Below are 24,581 nucleotides of genomic sequence, written 5' to 3'. Positions count from 1 at the left end.
GGTTGTCTAACCTAGCTATCTTAAGATGAATGCACTAACTGTAAGTCACTCTGGATATGACACCCTATTCCCTATTTAGTTCACTACTTTTGACCAGGACCCATAAGGCTCTGGTCAAAAGTAGTGAACTATGTAGAAGGGAATATGGAGGGTGCCATTGGGGACACAGCCTTTGGTTCTGTTCCCAACAGAAATACTTACTGTATGATGATGTAGTTATGCATGTCTGTCATTCTTCCACAGTGTTGTTGTGTGGATTTACAACAAATTGTAGCTGTTTGTTCCAATATACCTCTAATTGACCTCTTACTGGTGCTTTTCAGCACTTCATATTGAGACAATAGTGCTCTCCTTGGAGCCATTTCTTTTTCGCCTGGTTATTTCTCCATGGACTCCTACCTAGGACTTTCCGTATCTCCGTTGGTACCTGCTGTGATAGAGAGCCAGACAGACTTTAATCTGTGATAAGAGTTGAGTTATGCAGCACTCTCCTCTCTGGTTGCATCATAAATGGCACCCTATTCCCTTTATAGTACACTACTTTTGACCAGGGCCCATAGGCCCTGTGCCCTATATATGGAGTAGGGTGTAGTTTGTGATGCCTGCCTGGCTGTATTCATCAGGGTCTGTTGTTGTGAAGCAGCCATGTCGCGCCCCAGCCAGGCCTCTATCATAAACAACACTAATCACAGACCTGAAAACACAGACGTGCCCATAGGATGTTCATGTCATCACAGAAAGACTCATTCTCGCTGGCCTCAACAACGTGCATCATTCAGGACACCACACAGGAATGAGAGTTTACAGGATCAGTTAATGAATTGTTTTGTCACCTGATGACTCTGGAGGTTGTTGAGATCATGGAGAGATTTGGCCCCAATTCACTCAGCTGCCGTGCAGTTATGTCACGATCGTCGAACAGAGATGAGGACCAAGGCGCAGCGTTGCAGGCAAACATACTCTTTATTTAGCGTCAAATGACCAAAACAACAAAACGATATCGTGACAGTTCACGGTCTAACACAAACCGACTGGAAACAAAATCCCACAAACACGAATGAAAAACAGACTGTTTAAATATGGCTCCCAATCAGAGACAGCCAGCAACACCTGACACTCGTTGCCTCTGATTGGGAGCCACTCTGGCCAACATAGAAATAGCACCCATAGAAACAAAACACATTGATCTACACACCCTGGCTCAACATAACAGTGTCCCCAGAGCCAGGGCGTGACAGTACCCCCCTAAAGGCGCGGACTCCGACGCGTCAACCAAATACCACAGGGAGGGACCGGTGGGCACTCCGCCTAGGCGGCGGATCCGGCTCCGGGCCTGATCCCGCTCCTCTCCAACCCCCAAAGTACCCCTGGTCCGGTCTGGCCCCGCTGGCCGGAGCTGGACTGCACACTGGTGGAGCGGATTGCTCTAGCTCCGGCGTGAAGCAGCTGACCCGTGCTGAACCAGGCCCCAGTGGAACAGGCACGGGCTGTGCCGGACTGACGACGCACACCACTGGCTTGGTGTGGGGAGCAGGAACGGCCGAGCCGGCTGACGCAAACGCACCCTGACTTGGTGCGGGAGCAGGAGCCGGGCCGAACCGGGCTGACGCAACGCACCACTGACTTGGTGCGGGGGAGCAGGAACGGCCGAGCCGGGCTGACGGGGCGCACCACTGACGTGGTGCGGGAGCAGGAACGGGCCGAGCCGGGGCTGACGAGCGCACCACTGACTTGGTGCGGGGAGCAGGAGCCCGGGCCGAACCGGGCTAACGAAAACGCACCACTGACTTGGTGCGGGAGCAGGAACGGGCCGAGCCGGGCTGGACGGGCGCACCACTGGCTTGGTGCGGGGAGCAGGAACGGGCCGGACCGTACTGGGAACACACACCACTGGCCCCTACGTGGGGGATCAGGAACAGGCCGGACCGGACTGGCAACACACGCCAGTACCTCTCGCCGTGCCTCTACATCCTCCTTCCCCCTGGTGACCAGTGACTCCCGTAACCTGGCGGCCTCCTGCTGCCCAGTCGTCCACGGCATTAGCCCCCCCCTAAAAAATGTATGGGCTTCACTCCTACCCGTGGACCAGGTCTCCATGCTTCTCGCCAGCCTTTCGCCCTTCTGCCTCCACGTCAAGCCCCTCTCTTCCTCACATGGCTTGACCCAGTCGAGGAGGCGAAGGAGATCCGCTAGAGATCTCTCAGGCGATGGCTCCTGGACTTGCTGCTTGGTCCAGTCTTGGTGGGATCTTCTGTCACGATCGTCGAACAGAGATGAGGACCAAGGCGCAGCGTTGCAGGCAAACATACTCTTTATTTAGCGTCAAATGACCAAAACAACAAAACGATATCGTGACAGTTCACGGTCTAACACAAACCGACTGGAAACAAAATCCCACAAACACGAATGAAAAACAGACTGTTTAAATATGGCTCCCAATCAGAGACAGCCAGCAACACCTGACACTCGTTGCCTCTGATTGGGAGCCACTCTGGCCAACATAGAAATAGCACCCATAGAAACAAAACACATTGATCTACACACCCTGGCTCAACATAACAGTGTCCCCAGAGCCAGGGCGTGACAAGTTATCTTAACAAATGACTGTGGTCAGATACAGTATGCTGGATATGCTTGGGCTGGGCTGGGCAAGCTCTGGTTAAAACACGCCATTGACCTCCCATTCCATCTGGACTGTTCATGTAGGATAGAGTGGAGATGGCTGTGCATTTATGGGTTAAACTCTCTCTCTCCCTCTCTCTAGCAAACAACAGCAGGATCCTGTATTCCTTTGAGGACTCAGCCGATGGCCGATTCTCCATCCAGCAGGATTCAGGGCTGGTCCGTGTGGAGCGACCCCTGGTGAGGACCCAGGCTGGGTACACGCTGCGTGTCCGGGCCACAGACCAGGGCTCACCCAGAAGACTGTCCTCTGTCTGTTCTGTGCTGGTCTCTGTGCTCGGCGTCAACGACAGACCCCCGGCCTTCCAAAACAGGGACTATGGCGTCACGGTGTCAGAGGACGTCACCTTGGGGACCCAGGTGGTCAGGGTGTTTGCGGCTAACGGTGACCCCAAGGCCACCGCTGACATCACCTACTCCATCGTCAACGGCAACGAGCATGGGATGTTCAGCATCGACTCACACACCGGTTGCTATACTATAAATGTCAACTTTATTGTTTATGCCATTAGCTGTCCTAGTCATGTGTGTTTAATGTCCCTTTACTGAGCGTATGTGTGTCTACAGGTGACATTTTTGTGACCAAGGCTCTGGATTATGAAGCGTCCCATGAGCACTATTTGACAGTACAGGCCTTGGACAAAGGCAGGACGAGCCAAGGTGACATTGCCACAGTAACCATCTACTTGACAGATGTCAACGACAACTCTCCTGTCTTCAGCCAGGAGGTGTACTCTGCTGTGATCAGTGAAGATACCGACACGGGCCTGACCATGTTGACCGTGAGTGTCTAGTAGTACTAAAACTGCAATCACTATAAATGAAACATTTTCAACCTTTGATTTGTACTCAATGCTCTATAGAAAGAAAGGGGGGAAATCCTGCAGTGTCATTTTACTAGAAAATGTCTGATGCAATATTGTTAACATGTCCATTCATGCACTCTGTTCTTTGTTGTTAAGGTGATGGCTGATGACATTGATGGTCCCTCCAACAACCACATCCACTTTTCCATCATCAAGGGCAATCCAGGCCGGGCCCTTCACCATAGACACGGTCAGCGGTGAGGTGAAGGTTGTCTGCCCGTTAGACCGAGAAAAGGTAGCTAACTAACTTTCCACATTCTTCCCATCTTTCTACCCATGTTCCTCTTATTCAACAGAGCACAATTAACACTCCAACTGTCACAGTTTGAAGCAGACAAGGATTGGCAATGTTACAAGCCTCAATTGTGTCTAATTGCTCACTAAGTCTAGAGTAGATTTTTTTCCACCCCTTCACTCTGTGTTAAAACTAGGTGGCTTCGTACACTTTGACGGTACTGGCATCAGACAGTGGGAGCCCCTCCAGATCCAGCAGTGCCCTGATCAACATTGACGTGTCGGATGTGAATGATAATGCACCCGTGTTCTCTGAGGCCGACTACAGCCTTGTCATCCAGGTAAGACAGGCATGTCAGAGGTAGACATGCCACGGAGAGATAAGAGAGAGATTACATCTGACAACACTGACTACACGTCTGAAATGAAGTGAGGTTTAGCTGGAGGGTGCAAGTTAACTGAAGTTAAGAGGACTCAGAAACGTTATTGGGTGCCATAGAGTTGCACTTGAAGCAGGTGAGTGTAAGGAATAGTGTGAGGTATAGATACAGGATGTATAGCTGAGAAGAGAAAGACAGGATAAACGAGGGAGCTTCAGTAAGCCTCTGAACAATAGCTACTGAATCAGCATCGAAAGACATGGATATGGAATCTCTCTCTCTCTCTCTCTCTCTCTCTCTCTCTCTCTCTCTCTCTCTCTCTCTCTCTCTCTCTCTCTGTCCCCCTCTCTCCCTCTTTCTCTCTCCCTCTTTCTCTCTGTCTCTCTCTCTCTCCCTCTTTCTCTCTGTCTCTCTCTCTCTCTCTCTCCCCTCTCTCTCTCGCCCTCTTTCTCTCTCTGTCTCTCTCTCTCTCTCTCCCTCTCTCTGTCCCCCTCTCTCCCTCTTTCTCTCTCCCTCTTTCTCTCTGTCTCTCTCTCTCTCTCCCTCTTTCTCTCTGTCTCTCTCTCTGTCTCTCTCTCTCTCTCTCTCTCTCTCTCTCTCCCTCTCTCTCTCTCTGTCTCTCCCTGCCTCCCTCTGTCCCCCTCTCTCTCTGTCTCTCTCTCCCTCCCTCCCTCTGTCCCTGTCTCTCTCTTTCTCCCCCCTCCCTCTTTACCCCAGGAGAGTGTCCCAGTAGGGACCAGTGTTCTCCAGCTGACTGTAACAGATAGGGATGCCTCCCACAACGGCCCCCCGTTCTCCTTCACCATCCTGGGGGGAGACGAGGGAGGCTCCTTCCTAATAGACCCCCAGGGAACCCTCAGGACCACCACACTGCTGGACCGCACAGTAAAGGACCACTACATACTACATGCTCAGGTTGGACTACATTCATAAATGTAAATTTTTCTGAAATGTGTTTTGTTCTTGATACAGTAAATGAATAGTAATCGATTAACCATAGAGGTGACTGAAGGGTCGTATATCTGCTATCTGTATTTTTTTTAAAATCTTATATATATTTGTATTTTTTTTGTATTTTTTTGTCATTTAGCAGACGCTCTTATCCAGAGCGACTTACAGGAGCAATTAGGGTTAAGTGCCTTGCTCAAGGACACATTGACAGATTTTTCACCTAGTCGGCTCGGGGATTAGAACCAGCGACCTTTCGGTTACTGGCACAACGCTCTTAACCACTAAGCTACCTCCTGTATCAGGGAGCACCAGTAGGTTCACCGGAAACACAGGAATGGTTGCAAGCTTCCGTGATCATAGCAGAGTTGGTACAGATTGCCCTCATTCCAGTATTGATTCTCTTCTTTAATCCCAGAAGCAGCAGTGACTAAAAGTCCACCAACTCCCCCCTCTGGTCAGCAATGGCGCTTGCAAGCCTGTTATTTTATTCTCTTAACCTGAAGTGAGGAATTCAAGCACTGGGTAGCGATTATAATGATAGGTTGTAATAATTATGTAATGGTTGTGGTTCTGTTGTGTTTCCTCAGGTGTTAGACAGTGGCAGACCACCGATCCTGGCCTCCACAGTGATCAATATCAGGGTGATCCAGGAGAGCCTCCACCCCCTGCTATCCTCCCCTGGAGGTACTCATCTCCACCCCAGGAGAGGCCTACCCGGGCGGGGTGCTGGGTCAGATCCGAGCCACTGACCAGGACCTTTATGACTCCCTGACCTACCACCTCCAGCCCGACATAGCCAACACACTACTGTTCTCCCTGTCCCCCTCAGATGGCCGGCTGGTGACCCGGCCGGGTCAGGTCCTCAAACTGGGCCACTACCTGCTCAACGTCACCGTCACCGATGGACGCTTCACCACGGCAACCGGTGTCGGCGTGCACGTCCACCAGGTGACCAAGCGCATGCTGGAGAGCTCCGTGGCTGTCCGCCTGGCTGGGGTGGGCCCCGAGGAGTTCATAGGGGAGCACTGGAGGGGCTTCCTGAGGGCGCTGCGCATGGTGGCAGGGATCAGGAGGAGTGATGTCCAGCTGGTCAGTCTGCAGCCCTGTGAGCCCCCTGGTAGCCTGGATGTCCTGCTGACCACTACCAAGGACAGGATCCTCCTCAGTAAGCTCAATGCCTCTGTGGGGGCTATTCAGGAGGTTACAGGCCTCCGCGTGGTCAGGGTGTTCAGGAAGCTATGTGCAGGCTTGGACTGTCCTGCCATGCTCTGTAGTGAGGTGGTCACCCTGGACCAGAACTTCCTGACCACCTACAGCACGGCTAGACTCAGCCTCATCACCCCGCCACATCACAGATCTGCTGTGTGCCTCTGCAAAGGTACAACACACAACACACATCACACAATACACAACACACAATACACATCACACCACACACCACACATCACACAACACACAACACACAACACACAACACACAACACACAACACACATCACACCTCACACCTCACACCTCACACATCACCCCACACACCACACACACCACACATTACACATTACACAACAGACATCACACACCACACACCACACACCACACCTCACACCTCACACAACACATCACATATCATCAGGCTATTGATAAAACAATAGAGGTCGTCCAATACACTACATTTTGGCCGTGTCCCAAATGGCACCCTATTCCCTACATAGTGCATTACTTTTTTCCATAGCTGTATGAGCTGGATGAGCCCTGGTCAGAAGTAGTGCACTATATAGGGAATAGGGTGCCATTTAGGATGTGTCCTCTCCCTCATTGTATTGATTTGATATGCTCGGTCCTAGGTGGTGAGTGTCCTGTGTTGAAGCAGCTCTGTGAGGGGAAGCCCTGTCCTGAGGGATGTGTGTCCAACCAGAGAGAGGGACCATACAGCTGTGTCTGTCCACCTGACCAACAGGGAGGATGCTCAGGTACTCTCTGTCACTTAAACAACCTAACAGATCATCAACCAAGATAGTGTTTGAATGACTGTTTCTTTAGTCTAATGTTGCTAGACATTATTCTCACATTCCAGATGAATAGAGGATGACGAACAGAATTACATTTGAGTCATTTAGCAGACGCTCTTATCCAGAGCGACTTACAGGAGCAATTAGGGTGAAGTGCCTTGCTAAAGGGCACATCGACATATTTTTCACCTAGTCGGCTCAGGGATTCGAACCAGCGACCTTTCGATTACTGGCCTAACGCTCTTAACCACTAAGCTACCTGCCGCCCTAGAATGGCTCCTGTTTCTTCGGATCCTATATAACCATTACTTCAGTCACCACCAAAACAGATATTAGTAACAGAGATGTAATGTGTCACATAACAAACTGATCCGTCGATCTGTTCTTTTTAAACCACAGGAGGTCAGTCTCTGTGGTTCAGTGGGAAGGGTTACATCAGGTACCGTCTGATGGAGAACCGTAATAGAGAGGAGATGAAAGTGTCTCTCAGACTGAGAACCCTGTCCCACCATGCCACTCTCCTGTTCGCCAGAGGAACAGACTACAGCATTCTAGAGGTAGGTCTATAGATGAGTCCCAGATGGCACCTATTCCCTATATAGGGCTCTGGTCAATAGTAGTGCACTATAAACTGTGCACTATATACAGAATAGGTCACAAGTTGCTGTTGGTTGTTCAGTTAGGAAAATCAATAATGTAATTTTAAGGGAATAAAACAGGCCATAAACTCAGGTGTAACACATCCATCAATACAACACTATACAGTACACCTCTAGAGACACTCACATACTGAATTGGAAAATAGTATGCGTTTAGTCAGTATTCTCTGACATCACATTGTCTGCGTTCCAAATGGCACCCTACTCCATCTACACTCAGTGGCCAGTTTATTAGGTAAACCCATCTAGTACCGGGTCGGACCCCCCTGTAGCCATGAAGGGATGCACCTGCTCAGCAACAATATTCAGTTACACTCTGTAGCTCAAACGTTGCTCAATTGGTATCACGGGACCTAACGTGTTCCAGGAAACATTCCCCACATCATTACACCACCGCCACCAGCCTGTATCGTTGACACAAGGCAGGATGGGGCCATGGACTCATGCTGTTTACGCCAAATCCTGACACTGTATTCAGCATGACGCAACTGGAACCGGGATTCGTCGGACCAGGCGATGTTCTTCCACTCCTCAATTATCCAGTGTTGGTGAATGCGTGCCCACTGGAGCCGCTTCTTCTTGTTTTTAGCTGATAGGAGTGGAACCCGGTGTGGTCATCTGCTGCAATAGCCCATCTGTGACAAGGACCGACGAGTTGTGCGTTCCGAGATGCCGTTCTGCACACCACTGTTGTACTTTGCCGTTTTCAACTCTTTCTCTCTACCGCACCTGCTATTTCAACCTCTATGAAAAGCCAAGTGACATTTACTCCTGATGTACTGACCTGTTGCAACCTCTACAACCACTGTGATTATTATTTGACCCTGCTGGTCATCTATGAACGTTTGAACATCTTGGAGAAAAATCTGGCCTTAATGGCCATGTACTGTTATAATCTCCACCCGGCACAGCCAGAAGGGGACTGGCCACCCTTCAGAGCCTGGTTTCTTCCTAGGTTTCTGCCTTTCTAGGGAGTTTTTCCTAGCCACCATGCTTCTGCATTGCTTGCTGTTTGGGGTTTTAGGCTGGGTATTCTGTATATATATCTGCTGATGTAAAAATGGCTTTATAAATACATTTAATTGATTGATTGTAGCTGTTTTCGCCCACAGGACTGCCGCTGACTGGATGTTTTTTGTTTGTAGCACCATTCTCGGTAAACCCTAGACACTGTTGTGCGTGAAAAGCCCAGGAGGGCCACCGTTTCTGAGATACTGGATCCGGCGCGCCTGGCAGCAACAATCATACCACACTCAAAGCCGCTTAGGTCACACGTTTTGCCCATTCTATCGTTTAGTCTAACAGGAACTGAATTCCTGTCTACCTGTTTTATATAGCAAGCCACGGCCACCTGACTCACTGTCTGTAGGAGCAAACCATTTTCGTGAATGGGGTGGTGTACCTAATAAACTGGCCCCTGAGTGCACTATATAGGGAATATGGTGCCATTTCAGACACAACCATTAGTGATGGGTAAAAACTCAATACAATGTATCATATCGTTTTGACAATATCGCAAAATAATTTTTGTTGCGCTAGTTGGCTGTACCTGCACCAAGGCTCCAGTATATTCCTTTATAGCTTGTTCTCCATCTTCTTTTTAAATAGGGAGCCAATTTATTTTCAACACTTTTATTTCTGTGACTGATCAAAACTTGTTTTCTCATGGCTCTCTTGTCCCTCTGCAACAGACATATGGTGGGCAATATGTGTGGAACATCAAATAGCAAAGATATCACAGTATTGAATTGCAATATACACTACATGACCAAAAGTATGTGGACACCTGCTCGTCGAACATCTCATTCCATTCAGCCACAAGAGCATTAGTGAGGTCGGGCACAGATATTGGGTGATTAGGCCTGGCTCGTAGTAGGCGTTCCAATTCATCCCAAAGGTGTTCGATGGGGTTGAGGTCAGGGCTCTGTGCAGGCCAGTCAAGTTCTTCCACACCGATCTTGACAAACCATTTCTGTATGGACCTCGCTTTGTGCACGGGGGCATTGTAATGCTGAAACAGGAAAGAGCCTTCTCCAAACTGTTGCCACAAAGTTGGAAGCACAGAATTGTCTAGAATGTCATTGTATGCTATAGCGTTAAGATTTCCTTCACTGGAACTAAGGGGCCTAGCCCGAACAATGAAAAACAGCCCCAGACCATTATTCCTCCTCCACCAAACTTTACAGTTGGCACTATGCATTCGGGCAGGTAGCGTTCTCCTGGCATCCGCTAAACCCAGATTTGTCCGTCGGACTGCCAGATGATGAAGCGTGATTCATCACTCCAGAGAACGCGTTTCCACTGCTCAAGAGTCCAATGGCGGCAAGCTTTACACCACTCTAGCCAACGCTTGGTATTGCGCATGGTGATCTTAGGCTTGTGTGCGGCTGCTCAGTCATGGAAACCCATTTCATGAAGATCCGGGGAACAGTTCTAGTGCTGACGTTGCTTCCAGAGGCAGTTTGGAACTCGGAAGTGAGTGATGCAACCGAGGACAGAAGATTTTTACGTGCTATGCACTTCAGCACTCGGTGGTCCCGTTCTGTGAGCTTGTGTGGCCTACCACTTCGAGGTTGAGCCGTTGTTGCTCCGAGACGTTTCCACTTCTCAATAACAGCACTTATAGTTGACCGGGACAGCTCTTACAGGGCAGAAATTTGACGCACTGACTTGTTGGAAAGGTCCTATGATGGTGCCACATTGAAAGTCATTGAGCTCTTCAGTAAGGCCATTCTACTGCCAATGTTTGTCTGTGGAGATTGCATGGCTGTGTGCTCAATTTTATACACCTGTCAGCAAAGGGTGTGGCTGAAATAGCCGAATCCACTAATTTGAAGGGGTATCCACATACTTTTGTATATATAGTGTATATAGGATTGTGAGAATCGCAATACATATCGAATCGGTACCAAAGTATTGTAATAATATTGTATCGTGAGGTCCCTGGCAATTCCCATGCCTAACAACCATTGTCTATCTTAATGAACCCACTACTGCCCCCAGATAGTGGACGGTAAGCTGCAGTACGAGTTTGACTGCGGCAGTGGCCCAGGCATCGTCTCTATCCACAGTGCCCAGGTCAGTGATGGCCAGTGGCACACCGTATCCCTTGAGGTAGACGGCAATCACGCCATGCTGGTTCTGGATCAGCTCTACACAGCCTCGGGCACGGCACCAGGCACCCTCCACTCCCTCAACCTGGACGGAAGCCTATTCCTGGGTGGTGTTTCTGAATCTGACCAGCAGCGTTTGCCAGTCTCTCACAGTCGTGATCTACAGGGTTGTATGGAGGCAGTCAGGTATTTGATGTTTCCCTTCCTTTTTGTCCACTTTTTTTTCAAATGTTGTCCTTCTTTTCGTAAAGTGATTTGTGACAAACTTGCTTGTGAAATGCATAAATAAATGTTGATTTAATTTTGTCAGGTTTAATGGCTATGATCTGAACCTGGACACCGAGGCCCAGGCCCATGTTCTAGTAGAGGAGGTGGTGGGGGTGACACCAGGCTGTGGGACCCTCCCTGTCCCAGACTGCTCCTCTCAGCCCTGTGGGAATGGAGGAACCTGCTCCACTCTGCCTCATGGAGGTAGGAGACAGACACCATTTACTGACAGAGATGAATCACCATACAGTCCTATTCACAGTCTATACAGAACACATTGATCTCAAACATCTTGTTGTCCTATATATATTATTTTGTACATTATACACTTGTTTCTATTGCAGGTTACTTCTGTAAATGCAGTGACTTGTTCATGGGGTCTCACTGTGAGGTGGCTGCTAGCCCCTGTTCCTCCAACCCCTGTCTGTATGGAGGAACCTGTGTCCTGGACAACCAGGACTTTTACTGCCAGTGTAGAGGACAGTACTCAGGACCACGGTACATAGAGCAGTTACCCATTATGGACTGAAATTTTGAATAATGTGTCCCAAATGGCACCCTATTCCTTTGTAGTGCACTACTTTTGACCAGGACCCATAGGGTTCTGGTCGAAAGTAGTGCACTGTATAGGGAACAGGTTGCCATTTGGGACACAACCAATCGTGACCTTGAGGTTCTATCTGACATCTTGGTCAAAAATGAGTTATTCACATAGAGTTGCTCTTTAGGTGGTCCTTAACATGTGAGACATGTCAGATTTATTTTACAATGAAAAAAAATAAAAATCTGCAAGTTCTATCTGCGCAAACACCTTTTAACTTGGTGCTATAAGGCTCTATCTGCAATCCAATCACACAATGCTGGGCTGCCAATCAAAAAGAACTGTATGGAAGGTGATATTATTGAGTCATGAAAGAGGAAGACGTCACAAAACAGTTACAGTGGGGAAAAAAGTATTTAGTCAGCCACCAATTGTGCAAGTTCTCCCACTTAAAAAGATGAGAGAGGCCTGTAATTTTCATCATAGGTACACGTCAACTATGACAGACAAATTGAGGAAAAGAAATCCTGAAAATCACATTGTAGGATTTTTTATGAATTTATTTGCAAATTATGGTGGAAAAAAAGTATTTGGTCACCTACATACAAGCAAGATTTCTGGCTCTCAACAGACCTGTAACTTCTTCTTTAAGAGGCTCCTCTGTCCTCCACTCGTTACCTGTATTAATGGCACCTGTTTGAACTTGTTATCAGTATAAAAGACACCTGTCCACAACCTCAAACAGTCACACTCCAAACTCCACTATGGCCAAGACCAAAGAGCTGTCAAAGGACACCAGAAACAAAATTGTAGACCTGCACCAGGCTGGGAAGACTGAATCTGCAATAGGTAAGCAGCTTGGTTTGAAGAAATCAACTGTGGGAGCAATTATTAGGAAATGGAAGACATACAAGACCACTGATAATCTCCCTCGATCTGGGGCTCCACGCAAGGTCTCACCCCGTGGGGTCAAAATGATCACAAGAACGGTGAGCAAAAATCCCAGAACCACACGGGGGGACCTAGTGAATGACCTGCAGAGAGCTGGGACCAAAGTAACAAAGCCTACCATCAGTAACACACTACGCCGCCAGGGACTCAAATCCTGCAGTGCCAGACGTGTCCTGCTTAAGCCAGTACATGTCCAGGCCCGTCTGAAGTTTGCTAGAGTGCATTTGGATGATCCAGAAGAGGATTGGGAGAATGTCATATGGTCAGATGAAACCAAAATATAACTTTTTTGGTAAAAACTCAACTCGTCGTGTTTGGAGGACAAAGAATGGTGAGTTGCATCCAAAGAACACCATACCTACTGTGAATCATGGGGGTGGAAACATCATGCTTTGGGGCTGTTTTTCTGCAAAGGGACCAGGACGACTGATCCGTGTAAAGGAAAGAATGAATGGGGCCATGTATCGTGAGATTTTGAGTGAAAACCTCCTTCCATCAGCAAGGGCATTGAAGATGAAACGTGGCTGGGTCTTTCAGCATGACAATGATCCCAAACACACCGCCCGGGCAACGAAGGAGTGGCTTCGTAAGAAGCATTTCAAGGTCCTGGAGTGGCCTAGCCAGTCTCCAGATCTCAACCCCATAGAAAATCTTTGGAGGGAGTTGAAAGTCCGTGTTGCCCAGCGACAGCCCCAAAACATCACTGCTCTAGAGGAGATCTGCATGGAGGAATGGGCCAAAATACCAGCAACAGTGTGTGAAAACCTTGTGAAGACTTACAGAAAACGTTTGACCTGTGTCATTGCCAACAAAGGGTATATAACAAAGTATTGAGACACTTTTGTTATTGACCAAATACTTATTTTCCACCATAATTTGCAAATAAATTCATTAAAAATCCTACAATGTGATTTTCTGGAGAGAAAAAAATCTAATTTTGTCTTGTCATAGTTGACGTGTACCTATGATGAAAATTACAGGCCTCTCTCATCTTTTTAAGTGGGAGAACTTGCACAATTGGTGGCTGACTAAATACTTTTTTCCCCCACTGTATCTCAAAACTATACATTTTGCAGGTAGAACCTTGTTGTCCCAAGTCCTTGATTATTCATATCATAGGTTATAGTCCCAAGTCTTTGATTATTCATATCATAGGTTATAGTCCCAAGTCTTTGATTATTCATATCATAGGTTATAGTCCCAAGTCTTTGATTATTCATATCATAGGTTATAGTCCCAAGTCCTTGATTATTCATATCATAGGTTCTAGTCCCAAGTCCTTGATTATTCATATCATAGGTTCTAGTCCCAAGTCCTTGATTATTCATATCATAGGTTCTAGTCCCAAGTCCTTGATTATTCATATCATAGGTTCTGGTTTTCTTTTTTCCACCACTTTGTCAGAAGAATGGTCAGCTCTTTATGGTAAAAACAAATAAATACAGGTGCCTTAGAGCATGTTTTGTCTTGTTCTATATCAAACCTCCAAGGAAGGGGTATTTCACAAAAATTTCAAACTTACCACATTTTATTGATAACTAGCAAGTAGTTTAATGACTTTGGGTGTCAGAGACCAGACACAAATATATCAGTTTACTCATCCAGAGCTAAGCTTTAGCAATGCTGCTAGTTATCCATAGGATATCGCTTTAATGAATGTGTGATGAACATGAATTAATATATATGATGTGATTAGAAAGAAGGAAGGGTATTATCTTTATTTAATCATTAAATGTTTGTACTTTTCTATGGAAATTTGAATTATTTTAACATTCTGTGCCAAATAGAACCTTCTCACTGGGCACAGACCTCAGTTCAACACAGAAATATCTAATTTACATAAGTATTCACACCCCTGAGTCAATACTTTGTAGAAGCACCTTTGGCAGCGATTATAGCTGTGAGTTTTTCTGGGTAAGTCTCTAAGAGCTTTCCACACCTGAATTGTGCAACATTTGCCCATTATTCATTTAAAAAATCTTCAAACTCTGTCGAATTGGTTGTTGATCATTGCTAGACAACCATTTTCAGTCTTGCCATACATTTTCAAGTAGATTTAAGTCAAAACTGTAACACAGCCACTTAGGAATATTCACTGTCTTCTTGGTAAACAACTCTGGTGTAGATTTGGCCTTGTGTCTTAGGTTATTGTCCTGCTGAAAGGTGAATTAATCTCCCAGTGTCTGGTGGAAGGCAGAATGAACCAGGTTTTCCTCTAGGATTTTGCCTGTGCTTAGCTCCATTCCGTTTCGTTTTTATCCTGAAAAAATCCCCAGTCCTTAACAATTACAAGCATACCCATAACAGCCACCACTATGCTTGAAAATATGGAGAGTGGTACTCAGTAATGTATTGGATTTGCCCCAAACATAACAAGTTGTATTCAGGACAAAAATAAAATGTATTTGCCACATTTTTTGCAGTATTACTTTAGTGCCTTGTTGCAAATAGGATGCATGTTTTGGAATATTAGATTCTGTACAGGCTTCGTTCTTTGCACTCTGTCAATTAGGTTAGTATTGTGGAGTAACTACAATGTTGTTGATCCATCCTCAGTTTTCTCCTATCACAGCCATTCAACTCTGTAACTGTTTTAAAGTCACCATTGGCCTCATGGTGAAATCCCTGAGCGGTTTCCTTCCTCTCTGGCAACTGAGTTAGGAAGGACACCTGTATCTTTGTCGTGACTGGGTGTATTGATACACCATCCAAAGTGGAATTAATAACTTCACCATGCTCAAAGGGATATTCAATGTCTGCTTTTTTTTTTGACCCATCTATCAATAGGTGCCCTTCTTTGCTAGGCATTGGAAAACCTCCCTGGTCTTTGTGGTTGAATCTGTGTTTGAAATTCACTGCTCGACTGAGGGACCTTACAGATAATTGTATGTGTGGGGTACAGAGATGGGGTAATTATTAAAAAATCACGTTAAACACTATTATTGCACACGGTGTGAGCCCATGCAACTTATTATGTGACTTGTTAAGCACATTTTTACTCCTGAACTTATTTAGGCTTGCCATAACAAAGGGGTTGAATACTTATTGACTCAAGACATTTCAGCTTTTTATTTTTTATTAATTTGTAACAATTTCGAAAAACATAATTCCACTTTAACATTATGGGGTATTGTGTGTAGGCCAGTGACTCAATATGGCTGTAACACAACAATATATGGAAAAAGTCAAGGGGTGTGAATACTTTCTGAAGGGACTGTACCTTTACGGTGAGGACCTTAATGAGTTATGAAAGAAGAATTCACTACCTAACAGTTCTGAGACTTTAATGCTCAATATCGCTGAACTATGCTTTGCGCAGATAGAACCTTATAGTCCCAAGGTCTCACAATGTCTTTAGTTTGGAACGTGTTAGTCACATGTCTGCTATCCTGTGGGGTTGGAAGTTTCTCATAGCGTTGTTATTGTTGGTGAAAAACTGAAAAAATACATGATGGATGGGAAGTTAAAAGAGTGTCTATGTCCAGGTGTGAGGTTGGTCCATACTGCAGAGATAACCCCTGCAGAAACGGTGGACGTTGTATCGACAGTCTGGATGGGGCTGTGTGTGAGTGTGAGCCGGAGTTTCAGGGAGAACGGTAAGCAGAATCCATTACTCTCATTAACCAGCTTTCTTCCACTCAGGGTTTGGTATGACACATCCATGATGTCACACTGTGCCAGAGCTGCAATATATACTGTATATAGATTCTGGATGTATGCATCCCAAATGGCACCCTATTCCCTACATAGTGCACTACAGAGCTCTGGTCAAAAGTAGTGCACTATATGGGGACCATTTGGGACACACTCCATATATATGGTGTATGTGAATGTGACTCTGGACGGTGTTCTTCTGCCCAGGTGCCTTGGGGACGTAGATGAGTGTATGCAGACAGAGAGCCTCTGTTCTAACGGAGGTGTGTGTGTAAACACCTATGGCTCCTTCAACTGTAGCTGCGTGGTGGGGTTCGCTGGGCGGCAGTGTGAGCTGGAGGTGTTGGTCAGGAACGAGCTGCTGTTCACCAGCTGGTCCATCGGCCTGGAGGAGCTCCTGGGACTGGCCTTGTTCCTGGTCACCATCTTCGGCCTGGCGCTGCTCTTTGTAGCCGTCCGGAAGAGGGCCAAACAGGACGGATCTGAGGAAGATGAGGTATGATATCTTAGTGTATCATATCTGTTGTCAGTAAGCGTTTGATTGTATTTTTTAATATATGACAAATAAATGTAATTTTTGACCTTTGAACCTTGAGGATGAAGATGATAAAGACTTCTTTGGGAGGGCTTACCTGGAGGCCAAGTCCAGCCGGGGAGTCCCAGTCTACTTGGACGTTCCACCACAGATCCCAGTTAGACCCATCTCCTACACCCCTAGTTACCCCAGCAACTCACGCCACAACCTGAACAAGGGTTCCTGCGAAGGCCTTGGGTTGGTGGAACCCATGGAGCACAGCACGTCGCCTGACCCAGACCCCATGCCCATCCTGAGGAGAGGGGTGGCAGTGTGCAGTGTGGCTCCCACCCTGCCACGACGCCCGCATTCTAACACCCCCTCAGAGACTGAGTCCATCCAGAAACACTGCTGGGACTACCACTATGATGGTGAGAGAGCAGATGACTGGAGGCTTGGAGTAGTAAATGAGAAGACACTGTTTTGTCATTCATAGTTTTCAAATTTTTACCTATCAGCTTTACTTTGATAACCTGCAAGTATTTGTATTGTAAACAACCAAATTAAATTGCACATGATGTGGCTTTACCTACAGTACAGTATGATACCTTTGTGTTAATGGTGAATCAAACAATGTTGTCTTCATCAGCATCGTCAATGAAGTCATAAGGACTAAGAAGTGATTTTGTATGTTTGTCTCTTCCAGAAGAGGAAGTGGAGCTCGATCCGGTCTCCACTCATAGATCTAGGAAAGACCAGGAAAACCATGGCAGTGCCTCAGAGTCCCTCTGTTCCTACCAGTCAGGAACAGGAGATGAGAATGGTAGGTTTCTTTACTCATCCAAGATGACAGGGTGAGAAACATCACAGTGTAAGTACTGGAATCCAGGCTAATACATGTTATTAGGCAACACCTTCTACCTGTAATGATACCTCTGAATGAGTGTTCTCTCTTACATCACTTGTCATTTTTCCACTCTTTTCCTCTAGTCTCAGCTCCAGTTTGGATTAAATCTATGCACAGCCCCAGGTCAGGGTTTAACAGGGGGCACAGTGTAAGTTGTCATTTACATTGACGTTGTGGGAAGTTGCCCAACAGTCTTCTGATTGTCTTCTTATAGTCTGATAGTCTCCTGATAGTCTGACAATCTCTTGATAGTCTGCTGATAGTCTTCTGATGTAACATGTAAGTGTAAGATCGCGTCCTTGTCTTGTCCTGAACTCGTGTGTTAAGTGTAGTTTGTGGCTTCTGTGGTTCCAATCCATACCATTACCATTTGTTTATTCTGAAAAATATGGTTAGATTCCTATGTATTTATTTCCAGCACCATTACTCAATGGAGTATTAACCATGTAGTATTTGTTACATTTATTGTGTACTAATGTTAGATTTCTCTTGTCACTCCCTCCTTAGCCCTCATAGGACTTCAATCACACAGTATTTACTGTGGAAAATAAGGTATAATTCCTATCTTATACTACACTAGTTGTTTCAGTATATAGTTGTGTTCATGGAGTCAGTATATAGTTGTGTCCAGGGAGTCAGTAGATAGTTGTGTTCAGGGAGTCAGTATATAGTTGTGTTCATGGAGTCAGTATGTAGTTGTGTTCATGGAGTCAGTATATAGTTGTGTCCAGGGAGTCAGTAGATAGTTGTGTTCATGTTGTGTTCAGGGAGTCAGTAGATAGTTGTGTTCAGGAGTCAGTGATAGTTGTGTAGGGAGTGTAGATAGTTGTGTTCGGGAGTCAGTAGATAGTTGTGTTCAGGGAGTCAGTAGATAGTTGTGTTCAGGGAATCAGTATATAGTTGTGTTCAGGGAGTCAGTAGATAGTTGTGTTCAGGAGTCAGTAGATAGTTGTGTTCATGGAGTCGTGATAGTTGTGTTCAGGGAGTCAGTAGATAGTTGTGTTCAGGGAGTCAGTAGATAGTTGTGTTCAGGAGTCAGTAGATAGTTGTGTTCAGGGAGTCAGTAGATAGTTGTGTCCAGGGAGTCAGTAGATAGTTGTGTCCAGGGAGTCAGTATATAGTTGTGTTCAGGGAGTCAGTAGATAGTTGTGTTCATGGAGTCAGTATATACAGTGCCCTCCACTAATATTGGCACCCTTGGTAAATATGAGCAAAACGGGCTGTGACATTTTTTTCTTTATTGTTTATCCTCTTGGTCTTTCATTTAAAATATTCACAAAAATCTAACCTTTAAATAAAGTAAAATTGAAAGAAAATGTTTATTCTTATCATAAAACAAATATTTTTCTCAAATATATGTGTGCCACAATTATTGGCACCCCTTCATTCAATACTTTGTGCAACCTCCCTTTGCCAACATAACAGCTCTGAGTCTTCTCCTATAAAGTGTAATGAGGTTAGAGAACACATGGCAAGGGATCTGAGACCATTCCTCCATACAGAATCTCTCCAGATTCTTCAGATTCCGAGGTCCATGCTTGTGGACTCTCCTCTTCAGCTCATCCCACATGCTTTCTATGGGGTTTAGGTCAGGGAACTGGGATGGTCATGGCAAAACCTTGATTCTGTGGTCAGTGAACCATTTTTGTGTTGATTTTGAGGTGTGCTTTGGATCATTGTCCTGCTGGAAGATCCAACTACGGCCCAGTTTAAGCTTCCTAGCAGAGGCAGTCAGGTTTTGATGTAATATCTGCTGGTACTTGATGGAGTCCATGATACCATGTATCCTAACAATTTGTCCAGGGCCTTTGGAAGAAAAACAGCCCCACAACATCAAAGATCCACCACCATACTTCACATTGGGGATGAGGTACTTAAATGCATGGCTATCGTTCTGTCTACGTCAAACCCACCTCTGGTGTTTGTTTCCAAAAAGCTATATTTTGGTCTCTTCTGACCATAGAACCTGGTCCCATTGAAAGATCCAGTAACGTTTGGCAAACTGTAGGCGCTTAAGTTTGTTGTTTGATGACAGCAAAGGCTTTTTTATGGCAACCCTCCCAACAACTTGTGGTTATGTAGGTGGCGTCTGATCGTAGTTTTGGAGACTTTCTGACCCCAAGACCCAACTAACGTCTGCAATTCTCCAGCTGTGATCCTTGGAGATTTTTTGGCCACTCGACCCATCCTCCTCACTGTGCGTGGGGTCAATATAGACACACATCCTCTTCCAGGCCAATTGTTAACATCTCCAGTTGCTTTAAACTTCTTAATTAATGCCCTGATAGTGGAAATGGGCATTTTCAACCGTTGAGCAATTTTTTTATAGCCATTTCCAGATTTGTGCAGCTCAACAGCCTTTTGTCGCACATCATTACTGTATTCTCGGGTCTTTCCCATAGTTGTGTTCATGGAGTCAGTAGATAGTTGTGTCCAGGGAGTCAGTAGATAGTTGTGTTCAGGGAGTCAGTAGATAGTTGTGTTCATGGAGTCAGTAGATAGTTGTGTCCAGGGAGTCAGTAGATAGTTGTGTTCAGGGAGTCAGTAGATAGTTGTGTCCAGGGAGTCAGTAGATAGTTGTGTTCAGGGAGTGAGTAGATAGTTGTGTTCAGGGAGTCAGTAGATAGTTGTGTTCAGGGAGTCAGTAGATAGTTGTGTTCAGGGAGTCAGTAGATAGTTGTGTTCATGGAGTCAGTAGATAGTAGTGTCCAGGGAGTCAGTAGATAGTTGTGTTCAGGGAGTGAGTAGATAGTTGTGTTCAGGGAGTCAGTAGATAGTTGTGTTCAGGGAGTCAGTAGATAGTTGTGTCCAGGGAGTCAGTAGATAGTTGTGTTCAGGGAGTCAGTAGATTGTTGTGTTCAGGGAGTCAGTAGATAGTTGTGTTCAGGGAGTCAGTAGATAGTTGTGTTCAGGGAGTCAGTAGATAGTTGTGTCCAGGGAGTCAGTAGATAGTTGTGTCCACGGAGTCAGTAGATAGTTGTGTTCAGGGAGTCAGTATATAGTTGTGTTCAGGGAGTCAGTAGATAGTTGTTCAGGGAGTCAGTAGATAGTTGTGTTCATGGAGTCAGTAGATAGTTGTGTCCAGGGAGTCAGTAGATAGTTGTGTTCAGGGAGTCAGTAGATAGTTGTGTTCAGGGAGTCAGTAGATAGTTCTGTTCAGGGAGTCAGTATATAGTTGTTTTCAGGGAGTCAGTATATAGTTGTTTTCAGGGAGTCAGTAGATAGTTTTGTTCAGGGAGTCAGTAGATAGTTGTGTTCAGGGAGTCAGTAGATAGTTGTGTTCAGGGAGTCAGTAGATAGTTGTGTTCAGGGAGTCAGTAGATAGTTGTGTTCATGGAGTCAGTAGATAGTTGTGTTCAGGGAGTCAGCAGATAGTTGTGTTCAGGGAGTCAGTAGATAGTTGTGTTCAGGGAGTCAGTAGATAGTTGTGTCCAGGGAGTCAGTAGGTAGTTGTGTCCAGGGAGTCAGTAGATAGTTGTGTTGAGGGAGTCAGTAGATAGTTGTGTTCAGGGAGTCAGTAGATAGTTGTGTTCAGGGAGTCAGTAGATAGTTGTGTTCAGGGAGTCAGTAGATAGTTGTGTTCAGGGAGTCAGTATATAGTTGTGTTCAGGGAGTCAGTATATAGTTGTGTTCAGGGAGTCAGTATATAGTTGTGTTCAGGGAGTCAGTATATAGTTGTGTTCAGGGAGTCAGTATATAGTTGTGTTCAGAGAGTCAGTAGATAGTTGTGTTCAGGGAGTCAGTAGATAGTTGTGTTCAGGGAGTCAGTAGATAGTTGTGTTCAGGGAGTCAGTAGATAGTTGTGTTCAGGGAGTCAGTAGATAGTTGTGTTCAGGGAGTCAGTATATAGTTGTGTTCAGAGAGTCAGTAGATAGTTGTGTTCAGGAAGTCAGTAGATAGTTGTGTTCAGGGAGTCAGTAGATAGTTGTGTTCAGGGAGTCAGAAGATAGTTGTGTTCATGGAGTCAGTAGATAGTTGTGTCCAGGGAGTCAGTAGATAGTTGTGTTCAGGGAGTCAGTAGATAGTTGTGTTCAGGGAGTCAGTAGATAGTTGTGTCCAGGGAGTGAGTAGATAGTTGTGTTCAGGGAGTCAGTAGATAGTTGTGTTCAGGGAGTCAGTAGATGGTTGTGTTCAAGGGAGTCAGTAGATAGTTGTGTTCATGGGAGTCAGTAGATAGTTGTGTCCAGGGGAGTGAGTAGATAGTTGTGTTCAGGGGAGTCAGTAGATAGTTGTGTTCAGGGAGTCAGTAGATGGTTGTGTTCAGGGAGTCAGTAGATAGGTGTGTTCATGGAGTCAGTAGAGAGTTGTGTCCAGGGAGTCAGTAGATAGTTGTGTTCAGGGAGTCAGTACATAGTTGTGTTCATGGAGTCAGTAGATAGTTGTGTCCAGGGAGTCAGTAGATAGTTGTGTTCAGGAGTCAGTAGATAGTTGTGTCCAGGGAGTCAGTAGATAGTTGTGTTCAGGAGTGAGTAGATAGTTGTGTTCAGGGAGTCAGTAGATAGTTGTGTTCAGGGAGTCAGTAGATGGTTGTGTTCAGGGAGTCAGTAGATATTTGTGTTCATGGAGTCAGTAGAGAGTTGTGTCCAGGGAGTCAGTAGATAGTTGTGTTCAGGAGTCAGTACATAGTTGTGTTCAGGGAGTCAGTAGATAGTTGTGTTCAGGGAGTCAGAAGATAGTTGTGTTCATGGAGTCAGTAGATAGTTGTGTCCAGGGAGTCAGTAGATAGTTGTGTTCAGGGAGTCAGTAGATAGTTGTGTCCAGGGAGTCAGTAGATAGTTGTGTTCAGGGAGTGAGTAGATAGTTGTGTTCAGGGAGTCAGTAGATAGTTGTGTTCAGGGAGTCAGTAGATAGTTGTGTTCATGGAGTCAGTAGATAGTAGTGTCCAGGGAGTCAGTAGATAGTAGTGTCCAGGGAGTCAGTAGATAGTTGTGTTCAGGGAGTGAGTAGATAGTTGTGTTCAGGGAGTCAGTAGATAGTTGTGTTCAGGGAGTCAGTAGATAGTTGTGTCCAGGGAGTCAGTAGATAGTTGTGTTCAGGGAGTCAGTAGATTGTTGTGTTCAGGGAGTCAGTAGATAGTTGTGTTCAGGGAGTCAGTAGATAGTTGTGTTCAGGGAGTCAGTAGATAGTTGTGTCCAGGGAGTCAGTAGATAGTTGTGTCCACGGAGTCAGTAGATAGTTGTGTTCAGGGAGTCAGTATATAGTTGTGTTCAGAGAGTCAGTAGATAGTTGTGTTCAGGGAGTCAGTAGATAGTTGTGTTCAGGGAGTCAGTAGATAGTTGTGTTCCAGGAGTCAGTAGATAGTTGTGTTCAGGAGTCAGTAGATAGTTGTGTTCAGGGAGTCAGTATATAGTTGTGTTCAGAGAGTCAGTAGATAGTTGTGTTCAGGAAGTCAGTAGATAGTTGTGTTCAGGGAGTCAGTAGATAGTTGTGTTCAGGGAGTCAGAAGATAGTTGTGTTCATGGAGTCAGTAGATAGTTGTGTCCAGGGAGTCAGTAGATAGTTGTGTTCAGGGAGTCAGTAGATAGTTGTGTTCAGGGAGTCAGTAGATAGTTGTGTCCAGGGAGTGAGTAGATAGTTGTGTTCAGGGAGTCAGTAGATAGTTGTGTTCAGGGAGTCAGTAGATGGTTGTGTTCAGGGAGTCAGTAGATAGTTGTGTTCATGGAGTCAGTAGATAGTTGTGTCCAGGGAGTGAGTAGATAGTTGTGTTCAGGGAGTCAGTAGATAGTTGTGTTCAGGGAGTCAGTAGATGGTTGTGTTCAGGGAGTCAGTAGATAGTTGTGTTCATGGAGTCAGTAGAGAGTTGTGTCCAGGGAGTCAGTAGATAGTTGTGTTCAGGGAGTCAGTACATAGTTGTGTTCATGGAGTCAGTAGATAGTTGTGTCCAGGGAGTCAGTAGATAGTTGTGTTCAGGGAGTCAGTAGATAGTTGTGTCCAGGGAGTCAGTAGATAGTTGTGTTCAGGGAGTGAGTAGATAGTTGTGTTCAGGGAGTCAGTAGATAGTTGTGTTCAGGGAGTCAGTAGATGGTTGTGTTCAGGGAGTCAGTAGATAGTTGTGTTCATGGAGTCAGTAGAGAGTTGTTTCCAGGGAGTCAGTAGATAGTTGTGTTCAGGGAGTCAGTACATAGTTGTGTTCAGGGAGTCAGTAGATAGTTGTGTTCAGGGAGTCAGTAGATAGTTGTGTTCAGGGAGTCAGTAGATAGTTGTGTCCAGGGAGTCAGTAGATAGTTGTGTTCAGGGAGTCAGTAGATAGTTGTGTCCAGGGAGTCAGTAGATAGTTGTGTTCAGGGAGTGAGTAGATAGTTGTGTTCAGGGAGTCAGTAGATAGTTGTGTTCAGGAGTCAGTAGATAGTTGTGTTCAGGAGTCAGTAGATAGTTGTGTTCATGGAGTCAGTAGATAGTAGTGTCCAGGGAGTCAGTAGATAGTTGTGTTCGGAGTGAGTAGATAGTTGTGTTCAGGGAGTCAGTAGATAGTTGTGTTCAGGGAGTCAGTAGATAGTTGTGTTCAAAGGGAGTCAGTAGATAGTTGTGTTCAGGAGTCAGTAGATTGTTGTGTTCAAGGAGTCAGTAGATAGTTGTGTTCAGGAGTCAGTAGATAGTTGTGTTCAGGGAGTCAGTAGATAGTTGTGTCCAGGGAGTCAGTAGATAGTTGTATCCACGGAGTCAGTAGATAGTTGTGTTCAGGGAGTCAGTAGATAGTTGTGTTCAGGGAGTCAGTATATAGTTGTGTTCATGGAGTCAGTAGATAGTTGTGTTCATGGAGTCAGTATATAGTTGTGTCCAGGGAGTCAGTAGATAGTTGTGTTCAGGGAGTCAGTATATAGTTGTGTTCAGGGAGTCATAGATAGTTCTGTTCAG

General features: G+C 45.7%; 1 protein-coding gene across 1 annotated transcript in view; it reads left to right on the top strand.

The window, feature by feature from the left end:
- Nucleotides 1–24,581, top strand: part of fat1b (FAT atypical cadherin 1b) — a 71,900-nt gene that overhangs the window by 28,347 nt on the left and 18,972 nt on the right. The window contains 17 exon segments of the mRNA XM_045225471.1: nucleotides 2,765–3,151; nucleotides 3,250–3,464; nucleotides 3,645–3,710; nucleotides 3,712–3,783; nucleotides 3,980–4,123; nucleotides 4,880–5,077; nucleotides 5,701–5,774; nucleotides 5,776–6,491; nucleotides 6,956–7,081; nucleotides 7,520–7,677; nucleotides 10,783–11,078; nucleotides 11,203–11,363; nucleotides 11,504–11,657; nucleotides 16,137–16,247; nucleotides 16,513–16,816; nucleotides 16,902–17,250; nucleotides 17,526–17,642. Of these exon segments, the coding sequence (XP_045081406.1) occupies nucleotides 2,765–3,151; nucleotides 3,250–3,464; nucleotides 3,645–3,710; nucleotides 3,712–3,783; nucleotides 3,980–4,123; nucleotides 4,880–5,077; nucleotides 5,701–5,774; nucleotides 5,776–6,491; nucleotides 6,956–7,081; nucleotides 7,520–7,677; nucleotides 10,783–11,078; nucleotides 11,203–11,363; nucleotides 11,504–11,657; nucleotides 16,137–16,247; nucleotides 16,513–16,816; nucleotides 16,902–17,250; nucleotides 17,526–17,642 (3,648 nt within the window).

This window comes from Coregonus clupeaformis, chromosome 2, assembly GCF_020615455.1.
Source record: "Coregonus clupeaformis isolate EN_2021a chromosome 2, ASM2061545v1, whole genome shotgun sequence".
Classification (NCBI taxonomy): domain Eukaryota; kingdom Metazoa; phylum Chordata; class Actinopteri; order Salmoniformes; family Salmonidae; genus Coregonus; species Coregonus clupeaformis.
This window is presented reverse-complemented; position numbering and strand designations above follow the sequence as displayed.